The 16850-nt window shown below is 37.4% G+C and overlaps 2 protein-coding genes and 2 long non-coding RNA genes across 4 annotated transcripts; all 4 read left to right on the plus strand.

Annotated features, from left to right (window-relative positions):
* The first annotated feature begins 1553 nt into the window (after window positions 1-1553).
* LOC117193581 (persulfide dioxygenase ETHE1, mitochondrial-like) lies at window positions 1554-2722 on the plus strand. The gene is made up of 6 exons (XM_033398324.1): window positions 1554-1616; window positions 1709-1768; window positions 1826-1970; window positions 2039-2402; window positions 2464-2582; window positions 2636-2722. The coding sequence occupies exons 1-6, from the start codon at window positions 1569-1571 to the stop codon at window positions 2689-2691; spliced, it is 792 nt and encodes a 263-aa protein (XP_033254215.1). The 5' UTR covers window positions 1554-1568; the 3' UTR covers window positions 2692-2722.
* Window positions 2723-6937: 4215 nt separating this feature from the next.
* Window positions 6938-7385, plus strand: LOC117193995. Its single transcript, XR_004474718.1, has 2 exons — window positions 6938-6979; window positions 7044-7385. It is a non-coding gene; the product is annotated as an uncharacterized LOC117193995 (long non-coding RNA).
* Window positions 7386-10396: 3011 nt separating this feature from the next.
* LOC117193725 (persulfide dioxygenase ETHE1 homolog, mitochondrial-like) lies at window positions 10397-11082 on the plus strand (the record flags this gene model as incomplete). The annotated part of the gene is made up of 3 exons (XM_033398450.1): window positions 10397-10755; window positions 10817-10935; window positions 10995-11082. Coding segments are annotated over 3 exons (534 nt in total), but the record flags the coding sequence as incomplete, so codon positions are not given.
* Window positions 11083-15644: 4562 nt separating this feature from the next.
* On the plus strand, window positions 15645-16092 carry LOC117193808. The gene is made up of 2 exons (XR_004474709.1): window positions 15645-15686; window positions 15751-16092. It is a non-coding gene; the product is annotated as an uncharacterized LOC117193808 (long non-coding RNA).
* The last annotated feature ends 758 nt before the right edge of the window (window positions 16093-16850 follow it).

Here is a 16850-nt window from a genome sequence, read left to right on the forward strand (position 1 = left end):
GAATGTGCAATATTGTGGATGCAACAGATTTTCGTTCTTTGTGGGGGTGGAAGGGGGTGAGGCGAAATTCTGAGATATACGTTTTATAGTGAGATCTAACAGAAGTGCGGATACCAAGTTTGGTTACTCTAGCCTTAATAGTCTCTGAGATTTGTGGATGCCCCAGATTTTCGTCCTTTGCGGGGGCGGAAGGGGGTGTGGCGAAATTTGGACACGAAACGGTCAAGGTCCGATATCACAGGAGTGTGGATACCAAATTTGGTTGCTCTGGCTCTTTTAGGTTCTGAGATCCTTGAACTCCTATTTTGCAATTGACAAAACCGACCATGAAACCTGTGTGTTAGAGAGAGACAGAGCGAGAAAGAATGAAATTGTTTTCTTGATTCTGGCTATAATCATTATACGATCTGGTTCAGATTTTGCACTGTAGAAGATATGGTCATCCTCACCGATTCTGCGTTTTTGGTTTTATCGTATCTTTAAAAATGTAGATGCCACAAATTTTCGTCCTTTGTGGGGGCGAAAGTGGGCGGGGCGAAGTTTTGAAATATTTTTGTAGCAGTGACATATCACAGAAGTCTGGATCCAAAACATCGTTGCTCTAGCTCTTATAGTCTTTGAGCACTAGGCGCTGAAGGGGACGGACGGACGGACGGACGGACAGACAGGGCTCAATCGACTCGGCTATTGGTGCTGATCAAGAATATATATACTTTATGGGATCGGAAACGATTCCTTCTGGACGTTACACACATCCACTTTTACCACAAATCTAATATACCCCAATACTCATTTTGAGTATCGGGTATAATTAAGGGTATGATCGTACCATGATGCAATTATACAAGGTGGTCTCGCCGGGAGCCGAAGTTCGTTCGTGTTGTCCCTTATCGTCAGTGCATGCTTGCTTGTTGATGATGAAGGTTGTTCACGGACGAATTTTTTGATATATTCTTAACCCTTATGTCCCGACAACAACAAAATTATAAAAAGCATATAAAAAAAATACCACAGAATTAGAAGTAATCTTTATATATTATGTAAAAGAACATTTTAATATAACTAAAAATGTTGAAAAAAAATTATTAATGGCTGCATAAAATTTAAATATTAATATATCAGTAAAATCATTTTATTTTAAAATTTTAAAACCCACGGGCCTGTTAAGGGTTAATCAACATCAACATATACCGTCTCACTCACACTCACTATACTATGTGCCCTTCACTCGCACTTATTGCTAGCATACGTTAAGGGACTAACTTTTGCCGACGAGACCAACTTGTATAATTGCATCATGGATCGTACTGTCATTCTGAGCTATTATCAAACGCAATCAGTTCCTTAGATAGGGAGTTTGACAATTATCGGGCAGAAAGGTAAATGGGTACCGTCCATTACCGTGAGAGCCATAAGTTAGAGATAGAGCAAAAATATTCAAACCGAAACTTGGCGACCGATAAGCGGGGACCTGTCCAATAAAAAAACACTCATAATTCAATCATTGAGTACCAGAATTGAAGTGCCTGGTACAATGGTCCGTCCCTTCATCGTTTTCAGTTTGGAATATGTTGCGAATTCTTGCGATTGCCACAATATGTGCGACTGCTCAGCCGGTAAGACCCTAAAGTTTTAATACTCGATATAATGACAATCCATTATTCAATTCTCATACGGCCCTTTGCTTGCCTTGTTGGAAAACATCCAGAATGGTTTAACAAGTCTGCCGGAGCGCCAACCCTTTACATCGGACTTCTTCTTCCGTCAAGTGCGTACTCTCCTTTAATGTAAACTGTAAGCAACTGTCCCAACTGATTCCCAGCAGCTTTTCGATGAGGAGAGCAGTACCTACAGCTACTTGCTGGCGGATCTGAAGACTGGCGAGGCCGTGATTATCGATCCTGTGCTGGAGCAGGCCAAGCGAGATGCCCAGCTGGTCAAGGAGCTGGGCTTCAAGCTCAAATATGCCAGTGAGTATTTTTAGTCACTATACATACATATATATAACTAATATCACTTATTTATTATTTCTCCCAAGTCAACACACACATGCACGCGGATCATATCACGGGCAGCGGCTGGTTGAGGGAGCTGACTGGCTGCCAGTCGATGATTGCCGCCGCCAGCGGAGCCAAAGCGGATCTGTATCTGAGGGAGGGCGATCGTATTGCATTTGGAAGCCATGTCATTGATGTCCTAGCCACTCCGGCCCACACCAATGGCTGCATGAGCTACGTGATCAAGGAGCAGGCCTGCGTCTTCACTGGCGACACGGTTCTGATACGCGGCTGTGGACGCACAGACTTCCAGGAGGGCAGTTCAGAATTTTTCTACGAAAATGTCCATACCAAAATCTTTACACTGCCCGATAGCTATCGCATCTATCCGGCTCACGACTACAAGTGAGTTACAGGAATATAAAAATAAAGGGAAGATCGAGTGCTAATGCGTTGATCCTTACAGAGGACAACTAGAGAGCAGCGTGTGGGAGGAGAAGCGCTATAACCCCCGTCTGACTAAGGATCTGGAGGAGTTTATTCAAATCATGGATAATCTTAACTTGTCATATCCCAATAAGATAGGTGGTGTTATTGAAAGGTATAGGATAATCCCGTAACTAATGGATATCTTTCAGATGTCTCGCTGCCTGCCAATCGAGAGTGCGGAGTCTACGATATACCAAAGGAGTAGTCCATTAACAAAAATATAACGTTAATTTAATTAAATAAATGCATTGAAAAAAATAGACAAGCTTATATACTTTTAAAAAGAATTTCTGACCGAAGCTCTGGCACTTTAAAGCAATCAAATGTGTAAGCATGGCCATTATTTATAGCCACCAGTGTATGCACGAGCCTTGCACGTATTGTGAGACTTGTGCACTCGGAGTAAATCTGGCCACCAGTGTGGGCACGAGCCGAGCACGTATTTTGTGACGAGATGGTGATAAACTATGTAAAACGAGGGGGAACGTTGTGAGTTGCAGCCGACACCGCAACTCTACAGTTATACCCAATACTTAGTCAGTATGGCTCTCCTCTGGCACGACAAAGAGTGCGTGCGAGAGAGACAGAAAATCAGTCTGAGCGTGACGTCGGGGGCTGCGTAGCCAGTGCAAATTGATTTGTTCCTTTTGGCTATAAAAATGATCTGATCTAATCCAGATTCAGCAATCTGATAGATATGGTCAGTATCTGTGATTCTGCGTTTTTATTTTTCTCGAATGTGCAATATTGTGGATGCAACAGATTTTCGTCCTTTGTGGGGGCGGAAGTGGGCGGGGCGAAGTTTTGAAATATTTTTGTAGCAGTGACATATCACAGAAGTCTGGATCCAAAACATCGTTGCTCTAGCTCTTATAGTCTTTGAGCACTAGGCGCTGAAGGGGACGGACAGACGGACGGACGGACGGACGGACGGACGGACAGACAGACAGGGCTCAATCGACTCGGCTATTGATGCTGATCAAGCATATATATACTTTATAGGGTCGGAAACGATTCCTTCTGGACGTTACACACATCCACTTTTACCACAAATCTAATATACCCCAATACTCATTTTGAGTATCGGGTATAAAAACCGCACGTAAGCGTGTCCCGGCAGCCGTTTGAACAATTGCGAAGAATGCAAACATTGTATAAGAGCTAATAATGGTGCTTTTATTAAACACTTAATTGAAAAATACAATTGAAAAGTAAATCTAAACGATTGATAGCTCTTAAGCTATTTCCAGTGTTTAAATGCTTAGACTATCCCAATGATAGTACCGTTCACATTCAGCACTTGATAAAGCTTTGCGAGTGTGAGAGAGTAATTCAGAGAGGAATTAGGTTTCTCACCCACACGACACGATCCGATCCGATCTCAGGCAGTGCTGCCAGTTTAGCCCATTTCAGGCTAGATCTAGCATTTTTAAAAGTAGACTAGCTTTTCAAATTCATTAGAGCATGATTTTGGTTCTGTTAAATTTCGGACTACCCTATAAATTTGAAGTTCTTAAGAAACTCAATGTATTTTCCGTTGGAAACGTGGAAAGTTCTGGAAGATAGTAAAATCACCGTCATTGATATTGGCCTACAAATTCTATTCAAATGTTCTCCTTCTCACGGTCAAATGCTGATGTGGAATGGGTATTAGTTAAAACTAAACTGCGCAACAGTTTGCATATAAAAACCGTTAAATGCAATCTTGAGCATAAGGTTTTTTTTAAGTTCATAATTTTTGCACGCATTTTAATTCTGTTTCAAATGTTAGAGGATTCGCTGATAAAGAAAATATTACCACCACTACGAATTGCCATTGAAATATTTGAATTTAATTTTAAAACGAGGGGAAACGTTGAGAGTTGCTGCAGACACCGCAACTCTACAGTTATACCCGATACTAAGTCAGTATGGCTCTCCTCCGGCAGACGCTGCTAATATTAAACGACACGACAAAGAGTGCGTGCGAGAGAGACAGAAAATCAGTCTGAGCGTGACGTCGGGCACTGCGTAGCCAGTGCAAATTGATTTGTTCCTTTTGGCTATAAAAATTATCTGATCTGGTCCAGATTCAGCAATCTGATAGATATGGTCGTTATCTATGATTCTGCGTTTTTAGTTTTTTCGAATGTGCAATATTGTGGATGCAACAGATTTTCGTTCTTTGTGGGGGCGGAAGGGGGTGGGGCGAAATTCTGAGATATACGTTTAATAGTGAGATCTAACAGAAGTGCGGATACCAAATTTGGTTACTCTAGCCTTGGTAGTCTCTGAGATTTGTGGATGCCCCAGATTTTCGTCCTTTGCGGGGGCGGAAGGGGGTGTGGCGAAATTTGGACACGAAACGGTCAAGGTCCGATATCACAGGAGTGTGGATACCAAATTTGGTTGCTCTGGCTTTTATAGGTTCTGAGATCCTTGAACTCATATTGTGCAATTGACAAAACCGACCATGAAACCTGTGTGTTAGAGAGAGACAGAGCGAGAAAGAATGAAATTGTTTTCTTGATTCTGGCTATAATAATTATACGATCTGGTTGAGATCTTACATTCTAAAACATATAGTCATCCTCTACGATTCTGCGTTTTTGGTTTTATTGTATCTTTAAAAATGTGGATGCCACAGATTTTCGTCCTTTGTGGGGGCGGAAGTGGGCGGGGCGAAGTTTTGAAATATTTTTGTAGCAGTGACATATCACAGAAGTCTGGATCCAAAACATCGTTGCTCTAGCTCTTATAGTCTTTGAGCACTAGGCGCTGAAGGGGACGGACAGACGGACGGACGGACAGACGGACAGACGGACAGACCCCAATACTCATTTTGAGTATCGGGTATAAAAATAAAAAATAAATAAAACTTAAAATGGCATCAAAAGTTAAGTGCAACATGTGTGATAAGTCCGTTGACTTTTCAGAGTTTCAATCTCATTATGAGAGATGCTCTGATTCTCGTAATAATGTGGTGTGTGACCTTTGCTCTAAGTCCATCGACTTAATAGAGTTTGATAGTCATTATGAAGCATGCTTGGGACCTAGGAATGCTTTTGAGATTCTTATGAGCAAAGGATCTAATTCAATTGATCTTCAAGGTCCTTCAACGTCAGGAGCTTCAAAACGGCCTCGATTGGATACTCCGATGGAACTAAGGATTATTGACTGTTCAATTTGCGGTGAAAGTTACCCTTCGTCTAGGGAAAGACGCCATATGATGTCGGACAAACATAAGAATGCAAGAGCAGCTCAACTAGAGGAAAATGAAAACGTTATTTTAATTTCAACGGAGTCGCGATTTCCTTTAAAATCATATCGTGTTCACTCAAATAAAAGTGAACAGATTTATTTAAAAGAGTTTTTTCATGATTGCAAAAATGATATTATCAATTTATTGCGTCACTGCATGAGTGAGTACAGATCCATAAAATACAATTTAAAAGTATATGGATTATACGTTAAAAACACTGATGATGAAAGCTTAACAGAAACAATGAAGCATTTCATTACTCCATACAAACCAATATATGAAAACGAGCTGATTGATGATTATCTAAATGATACCATAGAAAATTTGATAACTCTCAGCAGTGAATTCCAGGAGAAGGATTCAGGTTGGGCAATAAATTGTTTTAAATATTTTGAACTTACCATGATAAAACTAGAGCATATCGCTGCAAACAGGCTTATCCAAGCTCCCAAAAAAATTAAGTCACGAAATGCACTCATAAATGTTAAAAATTACGAGGATTTTTGTTTCAAGTGGTGTGTTTTAGCATCATTAGCCTATGGAAAACACCTTAAAACTATATATCAAACAGCAGCATTAAAAAAAATTTCCCGAGATAAGTTAACAATACCATCATCCTATCGATGCGGAAACATACGGCAAGACATCATTTATTATGAAGGAGTAAGATTAAATTTTTCCGGAATTGAGTTTCCAATAACAAGCAAAGGAATCAAGCGATTCGAATCAGCAAATGAGGATTTTAGCATCAATGTTTATGAAGTCGATGAGAATGGAAAAAACGTTGTGGGACCCACAGTGAGGACTAAGAAAATTCGGACTCACCACATAAACTTGCTTGGAATTAATAGTGATAATATGCAAATGATGCATTATGCATATATAACGTGCATGAGAAAATTATGTTATTCACAACATAGTAAATCCCATAATACTGCATATTTTTGCGAGAACTGCTTGCAATTTTATAGTACAACAAATACTATACATGACACTAAAGAGTGTGGAAAAGTTGCTGCTTTGTATCCTGAACCTAATACCAAAACTGTATTCAAAAGTTTTTCTAAAAAACTATCTCCACCAGTAGTAATTTATGCTGACATCGAAGCAGTTTTGGAAAATTACCATATAAATCTTAATGATCCATCAAAATCATCAACTACTATGGCACAGAGGCATACAGCATGTGCAGCATCATTTTATATTGTAAATAAATACAATGAACATCTAAATGAGATGTGGACATACGAAGGTAAATATTTTAACATTCCAGCAAAGGCAATAAACTCATAAACATTATGATTTCGTTATTTCAGGACCGGATTGTATCCAAAAATTTTGTCAAGCACTTAGGATGAAAACCGATGGACTTTATGAGAAGTACTGGAAGTCCTATTAAAATCCAATCTATCAGTTTAACATTTGGGATGAGGATTATCAGGAACACGGTGATTGCTATGCCTGCGAGAAACAAATTTCTGATGATGATCGAGAAAAATTCTTTGATCAGTTTACAGGACAATATGTAGGTCCTATTCATAAGCTGTGTAAACAGACATTTAGATTAAGCGATCCCTTTTTCCCGGTAGTTTTTCATAACTTGTCTCGTTATGATATACATTTATTTGTTACGTCAATAAAAGATGAACTAAGACCCATTCCTTGCAATAAAGAGTTATATATTGCGTTAACTCAAATTTGTAAGCTCGATGAATCTTATCTTCATCAATATAAAATTAGATATATAGATTCAAATAGATTTTTAAATTCAAGCTTAGAAAAACTCGCTAGTTATATGAACATAGCGAATTTTAAAATTTTGAAAACTAAATATCAAGGTGAAAAATTTGATATGCTATGACGAAAGGGAGTATTTCCCTATGATTATTTGGATAGTTTTGAAAAATTTGATGAATCCCTGCTTCCTTTGCGAGATAATTTTTATAATTTACTGAATGATGAGGAATGTAGTGTTGAAGACTACAACTTTGCTCAGAAGGTTTGGAGCGCATTTAATTGCAAATCTATTAGAGATTATTTAAAATTATATTTGGAAAGCGATGTTTTAATTCTTGCTGATGTATTTGAGAATTTTAGGAGTCTTTGTTCCCGAGTGTACAGGTTAGACCCCATTAATTATGTTACTGCTCCTTCAGTTTCATGGGATGCAATGTTAAAATACACAAGGGTAGAATTAGAACTTGTTAGTGATCCTGACATTTATAATTTTTTAAAAACTGCTGTTCGTGGAGGGTTGACCCAATGTACTCAACGGATTGCAACAGCAAATAACAAATATTTAAATAATAAATTTAAGCCTACCGAACCCATAAATTTCCTTTCATATATTGACGCCAACAACTTATATGGATGGGCTATGAGTCAACCCCTTCCATTTTCTAATTTTAAATTTCTAAGTAACGATGAAATTTCATCTTTCAACGTTCTTAGCATATCGGCATCTAGTGATGTTGGATATATTTTAGAAGTAGATATGCGATATCCTGATGATATTCATAATAAGCATAATAGTTTACCTTTTTGCCCCGACAATAAGATTCCACCAGGAGGAAAGCAGACAAAACTAATAGCTGACTTAAGTGATAAAAAGAACTATATAATCCATTTGAAGCAGCTACAGTTATGTATAGAGCAAGGTATGATTTTAGAAAAAATATCTAGAGTTTTATCATTTAATCAGTCCTGTTGGCTAAAACCTTATATTGACCTCAATACATCTCTTAGAAAATTAGCTAGCAATGACTTTGAGATAAACTTTTACAAATTAATGGCTAATGCCGTTTACGGTAAAACAATGGAGAATGTAGAAAAACGTCGTGAGGTTGCATTAGTTAAGCATTATGATTCAAGACAAAACTCAGCAGGGTTTAGACAACGCATAGCAAGACATAATTTCCACAGTGTTGAAATCTTTGGAGATAATTTGGCTGCCATTGAATCAACTAAGTCCCGAATTTTTTATGATAAGCCCATATACATTGGAGTTAGTGTACTAGAACTTTCAAAATGGTTAATGTATGACTATTTCTATAATTTTCATTCTGTAAAATGTCCATCATCAAAAATACTCTATTTGGATACAGATTCATTTATTATATCATCAGAAGAAGATTTTTATGATTTCATTAAATTCAATCCTAATCGCTTTGATACAACCAATTACCTAGCCTCAAACAGATTCGGTATCAATCTCGCTAATGACAAAGAGCTTGGATTAATGAAAGACGAAAATGCAGGAAAAATAATGACGTCGTTTGCAGGACTAAAAGCGAAAGCATACTCATATTTAATTGCTAAAGATGATAACACTGACTATAACGTAAAAAAGGTTAAAGGCGTAAAAAAGTCAGTAGTGAAACGATTAACTCATACTCATTATATTGAATGCATTAAACATAAAAAAACTTATTATGGACAACAGAGAGTTATTAGAAGTAGAGGTCATAAAATTTATACTGAAATTGTAAATAAGATAAGTCTAAATTATAAGGATGACAAAAGATTTATATTACCTGATAATATTTCAACATTAGCTCATAATCACTATGAAATTAAAAATATTTTAGGTGCTAGTAATAATACACAAAATATGGTATAAGTAAATTTAACATTATATTATTATTATTTTTTAATTTGTGTATAATTAAAACTATATTTCAATGTAAAAAATACACAAAAATAAATTAAATCTGATAAATATTTTGCGTGCTTAATTATTTTAATATACTCTTTTTATCTATCCATGAATTGTGTGTTTCATCGAAACCTAACCATTTAACAAAAACTTGTTCTTTTTTCCTTCTGAGTATTTTTTCCACTAAGAAAGCATTTTCATCTTTAACTTTTTGGAGTTCTTGATCATAAAATGAGCCTTTGATCATTTCCCCCTTATAGTCCTCCAGTTCATATGTTACAGGATTAGTAGACTTTACTTTTAAAATTTTAAAAACTTCGGTTGTCCAGTTTGGATTATAGCCCTTTGTAAAAATACCTTTATATTTACTTATTCTAACAGGATCACCAATGGAAAACTTGTGTTTAGGAAATACCTTACAAATATTATAAGCTGTTTTCAAAATAAACTCTTCATTTTATTTGTTTACATCTATAGGCCTCATTTTTATAGTACGGTGATATGAATTATTATAATCTTTTAGTAATTCATGCAAGGTATAAATCCACGTATGATTACCCTGCATACTAAAGATTTTCCACATACGATTTTTTAATGTTCTATTAAAACGTTCACAAAATGGATGCCTTAAGGTGTGTATATGTATGGTAATGGTTAATGTTATTCTTTTTCATTAACTCTCCGAAGGCTAGATTAAAAAACTCCTTTCCTTGATCAGACTGAAATTTTTAGGTTTATGTTTAGATATTTTTAATATTTTCTTCAATGCTGATAAAACATCTAAAGCTGTTTTAGACTTAACGGGAACTGCATATGCATACTTCGAGAACGTGTCAATTACTGTCAGCAAGTACCTATATCCTTTGTTTTCCTTATAAAAGGGTATCATTTCAACTAAATCGATTTGCCACGTGTCATTAATTCCCTTTTGTACGAATTTAGTGAGTATTTTTAGTCACTATACATACATATATATAACTAATATCACTTATTTATTATTTCTCCCAAGTCAACACACACATGCACGCGGATCATATCACGGGCAGCGGCTGGTTGAGGGAGCTGACTGGCTGCCAGTCGATGATTGCCGCCGCCAGCGGAGCCAAAGCGGATCTGTATCTGAGGGAGGGCGATCGTATTGCATTTGGAAGCCATGTCATTGATGTCCTAGCCACTCCGGCCCACTCCAATGGCTGCATGAGCTACGTGATCAAGGAGCAGGCCTGCGTCTTCACTGGCGACACGGTTCTGATACGCGGCTGTGGACGCACAGACTTCCAGGAGGGCAGTTCAGAATTTTTCTACGAAAATGTCCATACCAAAATCTTTACACTGCCCGATAGCTATCGCATCTATCCGGCTCACGACTACAAGTGAGTTACAGGAATATAAAAATAAAGGGAAGATCGAGTGCTAATGCGTTGATCCTTACAGAGGACAACTAGAGAGCAGCGTGTGGGAGGAGAAGCGCTATAACCCCCGTCTGACTAAGGATCTGGAGGAGTTTATTCAAATCATGGATAATCTTAACTTGTCATATCCCAATAAGATAGGTGGTGTTATTGAAAGGTACTAGTATAGGATCATCCCGTAACTAATGGATCTCTTTCAGATGTCTCGCTGCCTGCCAATCGAGAGTGCGGAGTCTACGATATACCAAAGGAGTAGTCCATTAACAAAAATATAACGTTAATTTAATTAAATAAATGCATTGAAAAAAATAGACAAGCTTATATACTTTTAAAAAGAATTTCTGACCGAAGCTCTGGCACTTTAAAGCAATCAAATGTGTAAGCATGGCCATTATTTATAGCCACCAGTGTATGCACGAGCCTTGCACGTATTGTGAGACTTGTGCACTCGGAGTAAATCTGGCCACCAGTGTGGGCACGAGCCGAGCACGTATTTTGTGACGAGATGGTGATAAACTATTTAAAACGAGGGGGAACGTTGTGAGTTGCAGCCGACACCGCAACTCTACAGTTATACCCAATACTTAGTCAGTATGGCTCTCCTCTGGCACGACAAAGAGTGCGTGCGAGAGAGACAGAAAATCAGTCTGAGCGTGACGTCGGGGGCTGCGTAGCCAGTGCAAATTGATTTGTTCCTTTTGGCTATAAAAATGATCTGATCTAATCCAGATTCAGCAATCTGATAGATATGGTCAGTATCTGTGATTCTGCGTTTTTATTTTTCTCGAATGTGCAATATTGTGGATGCAACAGATTTTCGTTCTTTGTGTGGGCGGAAGGGGGTGGGGCGAAATTTTGAGATATACGTTTTAAAGTGAGATCTAACAGGAGTGCGGATACCAAATTTGGTTACTCTAGCCTTAATAGTCTCTGAGATTTTTGAATATCCCAAGATTTTCGTCCTTTGCTGGGGCGGAAGGGGGTGTGGCGAAATTTTGAAACAAACTCGTCTCGGTCCGATATATTAGGAGTGTGGATACCAAATTTGGTTGCTCTAGCTTTTGTAGTCTCTGAGATCTAGAGAGACTCTCTCTGTTAGAGAGAGACAGGGCGAGAAAAAATGAAATTGTTTTCTTGATGCTGGCTATAATAATAATACGATCCAATTCAGATTCCGCAGTCTTAAAGATATGGTCATTCTCTACAATTCTACGTTTTTGGTTTTCTCATATCTTTAAAATTGTGGATGCCACAGATTTTCGTTCTTTGTGGGGGCGGAAGTGGGCGGGGCGAAGTTTTGAAATATTTTTGTAGCAGTGACATATCACAGAAGTCTGGATCCAAAACATCGTTGCTCTAGCTCTTATAGTCTTTGAGCACTAGGCGCTGAAGGGGACGGACAGACGGACGGACGGACGGACGGACGGACGGACAGACAGACAGGGCTCACAAATCTAATATACCCCAATACTCATTTTGAGTATCGGGTATAAAAACCGCACGTAAGCGTGTCCCGGCAGCCGTTTGAACAATTGCGAAGAATGCAAACATTGTATAAGAGCTAATAATGGTGCTTTTATTAAACACTTAATTGAAAAATACAATTGAAAAGTAAATCTAAACGATTGATAGCTCTTAAGCTATTTCCAGTGTTTAAATGCTTAGACTATCCCAATGATAGTACCGTTCACATTCAGCACTTGATAAAGCTTTGCGAGTGTGAGAGAGTAATTCAGAGAGGAATTAGGTTTCTCACCCACACGACACGATCCGATCCGATCTCAGGCAGTGCTGCCAGTTTAGCCCATTTCAGGCTAGATCTAGCATTTTTAAAAGTAGACTAGCTTTTCAAATTCATTAGAGCATGATTTTGGTTCTGTTAAATTTCGGACTACCCTATAAATTTGAAGTTCTTAAGAAACTCAATGTATTTTCCGTTGGAAACGTGGAAAGTTCTGGAAGATAGTAAAATCACCGTCATTGATATTGGCCTACAAATTCTATTCAAATGCTCTCCTTCTCACGGTCAAATGCTGATGTGGAATGGGTATTAGTTAAAACTAAACTGCGCAACAGTTTGCATATAAAAACCGTTAAATGCAATCTTGAGCATAAGGTTTTTTTTAAGTTCATAATTTTTGCACGCATTTTAATTCTGTTTCAAATGTTAGAGGATTCGCTGATAAAGAAAATATTACCACCACTACGAATTGCCATTGAAATATTTGAATTTAATTTTAAAACGAGGGGAAACGTTGAGAGTTGCTGCAGACACCGCAACTCTACAGTTATACCCGATACTAAGTCAGTATGGCTCTCCTCCGGCAGACGCTGCTAATATTAAACGACACGACAAAGAGTGCGTGCGAGAGAGACAGAAAATCAGTCTGAGCGTGACGTCGGGCGCTGCGTAGCCAGTGCAAATTGATTTGTTCCTTTTGGCTATAAAAATTATCTGATCTGGTCCAGATTCAGCAATCTGATAGATATGGTCGTTATCTATGATTCTGCGTTTTTAGTTTTCTCGAATGTGCAATATTGTGGATGCAACAGATTTTCGTCCTTTGTGTGGGCGGAAGGGGGTGGGGCGAAATTCTGAGATATACGTTTAATAGTGAGATCTAACAGAAGTGCGGATACCAAATTTGGTTACTCTAGCCTTGGTAGTCTCTGAGATTTGTGGATGCCCCAGATTTTCGTCCTTTGCGGGGGCGGAAGGGGGTGTGGCGAAATTTGGACACGAAACGGTCAAGGTCCGATATCACAGGAGTGTGGATACCAAATTTGGTTGCTCTGGCTCTTATAGGTTCTGAGATCCTTGAACTCATATTGTGCAATTGACAAAACCGACCATGAAACCTGTGTGTTAGAGAGAGACAGAGCGAGAAAGAATGAAATTGTTTTCTTGATTCTGGCTATAATAATTATACGATCTGGTTGAGATCTTACATTCTAAAACATATAGTCATCCTCTACGATTCTGCGTTTTTGGTTTTATTGTATCTTTAAAAATGTGGATGCCACAGATTTTCGTCCTTTGTGGGGGCGGAAGTGGGCGGGGCGAAGTTTTGAAATATTTTTGTAGCAGTGACATATCACAGAAGTCTGGATACAAAACATCGTTGCTCTAGCTCTTATAGTCTTTGGGCACTAGGCGCTGAAGGGGACGGACAGACGGACGGACGGACAGACGGACAGACGGACAGACCCCAATACTCATTTTGAGTATCGGGTATAAAAATAAAAAATAAATAAAGCTTAAAATGGCATCAAAAGTTAAGTGCAACATGTGTGATAAGTCCGTTGACTTTTCAGAGTTTCAATCTCATTATGAGAGATGCTCTGATTCTCGTAATAATGTGGTGTGTGACCTTTGCTCTAAGTCCATCGACTTAATAGAGTTTGATAGTCATTATGAAGCATGCTTGGGACCTAGGAATGCTTTTGAGATTCTTATGAGCAAAGGATCTAATTCAAGTGATCTTCAAGGTCCTTCAACGTCAGGAGCTTCAAAACGGCCTCGATTGGATACTCCGATGGAACTAAGGATTATTGACTGTTCAATTTGCGGTGAAAGTTACCCTTCGTCTAGGGAAAGACGCCATATGATGTCGGACAAACATAAGAATGCAAGAGCAGCTCAACTAGAGGAAAATGAAAACGTTATTTTAATTTCAACGGAGTCGCTATTTCCTTTAAAATCATATCGTGTTCACTCAAATAAAAGTGAACAGATTGATTTAAAAGAGTTTTTTCATGATTGCAAAAATGATATTATCAATTTATTGCGTCACTGCATGAGTGAGTACAGATCCATAAAATACAATTTAAAAGTATATGGATTATACGTTAAAAACACTGATGATGAAAGCTTAACAGAAACAATGAAGCATTTCATTACTCCATACAAACCAATATATGAAAACGAGCTGATTGATGATCATCTAAATGATACCATAGAAAATTTTATAACTCTCAGCAGTGAATTCCAGGAGAAAGAGTCAGGTTGGGCAATAAAGTGTTTTAAATATTTTGAACTTACCATGATAAAACTAGAGCATATCGCTGCAAACAGGTTTATCCAAGCTCCCAAAAAAATTAAGTCACGAAATGCACTCATAAATGTTAAAAATTACGAGGATTTTTGTTTCAAGTGGTGTGTTTTAGCATCATTAGCCTATGGAAAACACCTTAAAACTATATATCAAACAGCAGCATTAAAAAAATTTCCCGAGATAAGTTAACAATACCATCATCCTATCGATGCGGAAACATACGGCAAGACATCATTTATTATGAAGGAGTAAGATTAAATTTTTCCGGAATTGAGTTTCCAATAACAAGCAAAGGAATCAAGCGATTCGAATCAGCAAATGAGGATTTTAGCATCAATGTTTATGAAGTCGATGAGAATGGAAAAAACGTTGTGGGACGCACAGTGAGGACTAAGAAAATTCGGACTCACCACATAAACTTGCTTGGAATTAATAGTGATAATATGCAAATGATGCATTATGCATATATAACGTGCATGAGAAAATTATGTTATTCACAACATAGTAAATCCCATAATACTGCATATTTTTGCGAGAACTGCTTGCAATTTTATAGTACAACAAATACTATACATGACACTAAAGAGTGTGGAAAAGTTGCTGCTTTGTATCCTGAACCTAATACCAAAACTGTATTCAAAAGTTTTTCTAAAAAACTATCTCCACCAGTAGTAATTTATGCTGACATCGAAGCAGTTTTGGAAAATTACCATATAAATCTTAATGATCCATCAAAATCATCAACTACTATGGCACAGAGGCATACAGCATGTGCAGCATCATTTTATATTGTAAATAAATACAATGAACATCTAAATGAGATGTGGACATACGAAGGTAAATATTTTAACATTCCAGCAAAGGCAATAAACTCATAAACATTATGATTTCGTTATTTCAGGACCGGATTGTATCCAAAAATTTTGTCAAGCACTTAGGATGAAAACCGATGGACTTTATGAGAAGTACTGGAAGTCCTATTAAAATCCAATCTATCAGTTTAACATTTGGGATGAGGATTATCAGGAACACGGTGATTGCTATGCCTGCGAGAAACAAATTTCTGATGATGATCGAGAAAAATTCTTTGATCAGTTTACAGGACAATATGTAGGTCCTATTCATAAGCTGTGTAAACAGACATTTAGATTAAGCGATCCCTTTTTCCCGGTAGTTTTTCATAACTTGTCTCGTTATGATATACATTTATTTGTTACGTCAATAAAAGATGAACTAAGACCCATTCCTTGCAATAAAGAGTTATATATTGCGTTAACTCAAATTTGTAAGCTCGATGAATCTTATCTTCATCAATATAAAATTAGATATATAGATTCAAATAGATTTTTAAATTCAAGCTTAGAAAAACTCGCTAGTTATATGAACATAGCGAATTTTAAAATTTTGAAAACTAAATATCAAGGTGAAAAATTTGATATGCTATGACGAAAGGGAGTATTTCCCTATGATTATTTGGATAGTTTTGAAAAATTTGATGAATCCCTGCTTCCTTTGCGAGATAATTTTTATAATTTACTGAATGATGAGGAATGTAGTGTTGAAGACTACAACTTTGCTCAGAAGGTTTGGAGCGCATTTAATTGCAAAACTATTAGAGATTATTTAAAATTATATTTGGAAAGCGATGTTTTAATTCTTGCTGATGTATTTGAGAATTTTAGGAGTCTTTGTTCCCGAGTGTACAGGTTAGACCCCATTAATTATGTTACTGCTCCTTCAGTTTCATGGGATGCAATGTTAAAATACACAAGGGTAGAATTAGAACTTGTAAGTGATCCTGACATTTATAATTTTTTAAAAACTGCTGTTCGTGGAGGGTTGACCCAATGTACTCAACGGATTGCAAGAGCAAATAACAAATATTTAAATAATAAATTTAAGCCTACCGAACCCATAAATTTCCTTTCATATATTGACGCCAACAACTTATATGGATGGGCTATGAGTCAACCCCTTCCATTTTCTAATTTTAAATTTCTA

Source organism: Drosophila miranda (assembly GCF_003369915.1).
Source record: "Drosophila miranda strain MSH22 chromosome Y unlocalized genomic scaffold, D.miranda_PacBio2.1 Contig_Y2_pilon, whole genome shotgun sequence".
Taxonomy (NCBI): Eukaryota; Metazoa; Arthropoda; class Insecta; order Diptera; family Drosophilidae; genus Drosophila; species Drosophila miranda.

Coding starts and splice junctions, on each gene's coding strand:
- LOC117193581 (XM_033398324.1), top strand. CDS start 1,569: ATGTTGCGAATTCTTGCGATTGCCACAATATGTGCGACTGCTCAGCCG. Junction 1,617..1,708: donor TATGTGCGACTGCTCAGCCG/GTAAGACCCTAA, acceptor GAAAACATCCAG/AATGGTTTAACAAGTCTGCC. Junction 2,403..2,463: donor TATCCGGCTCACGACTACAA/GTGAGTTACAGG, acceptor TGATCCTTACAG/AGGACAACTAGAGAGCAGCG.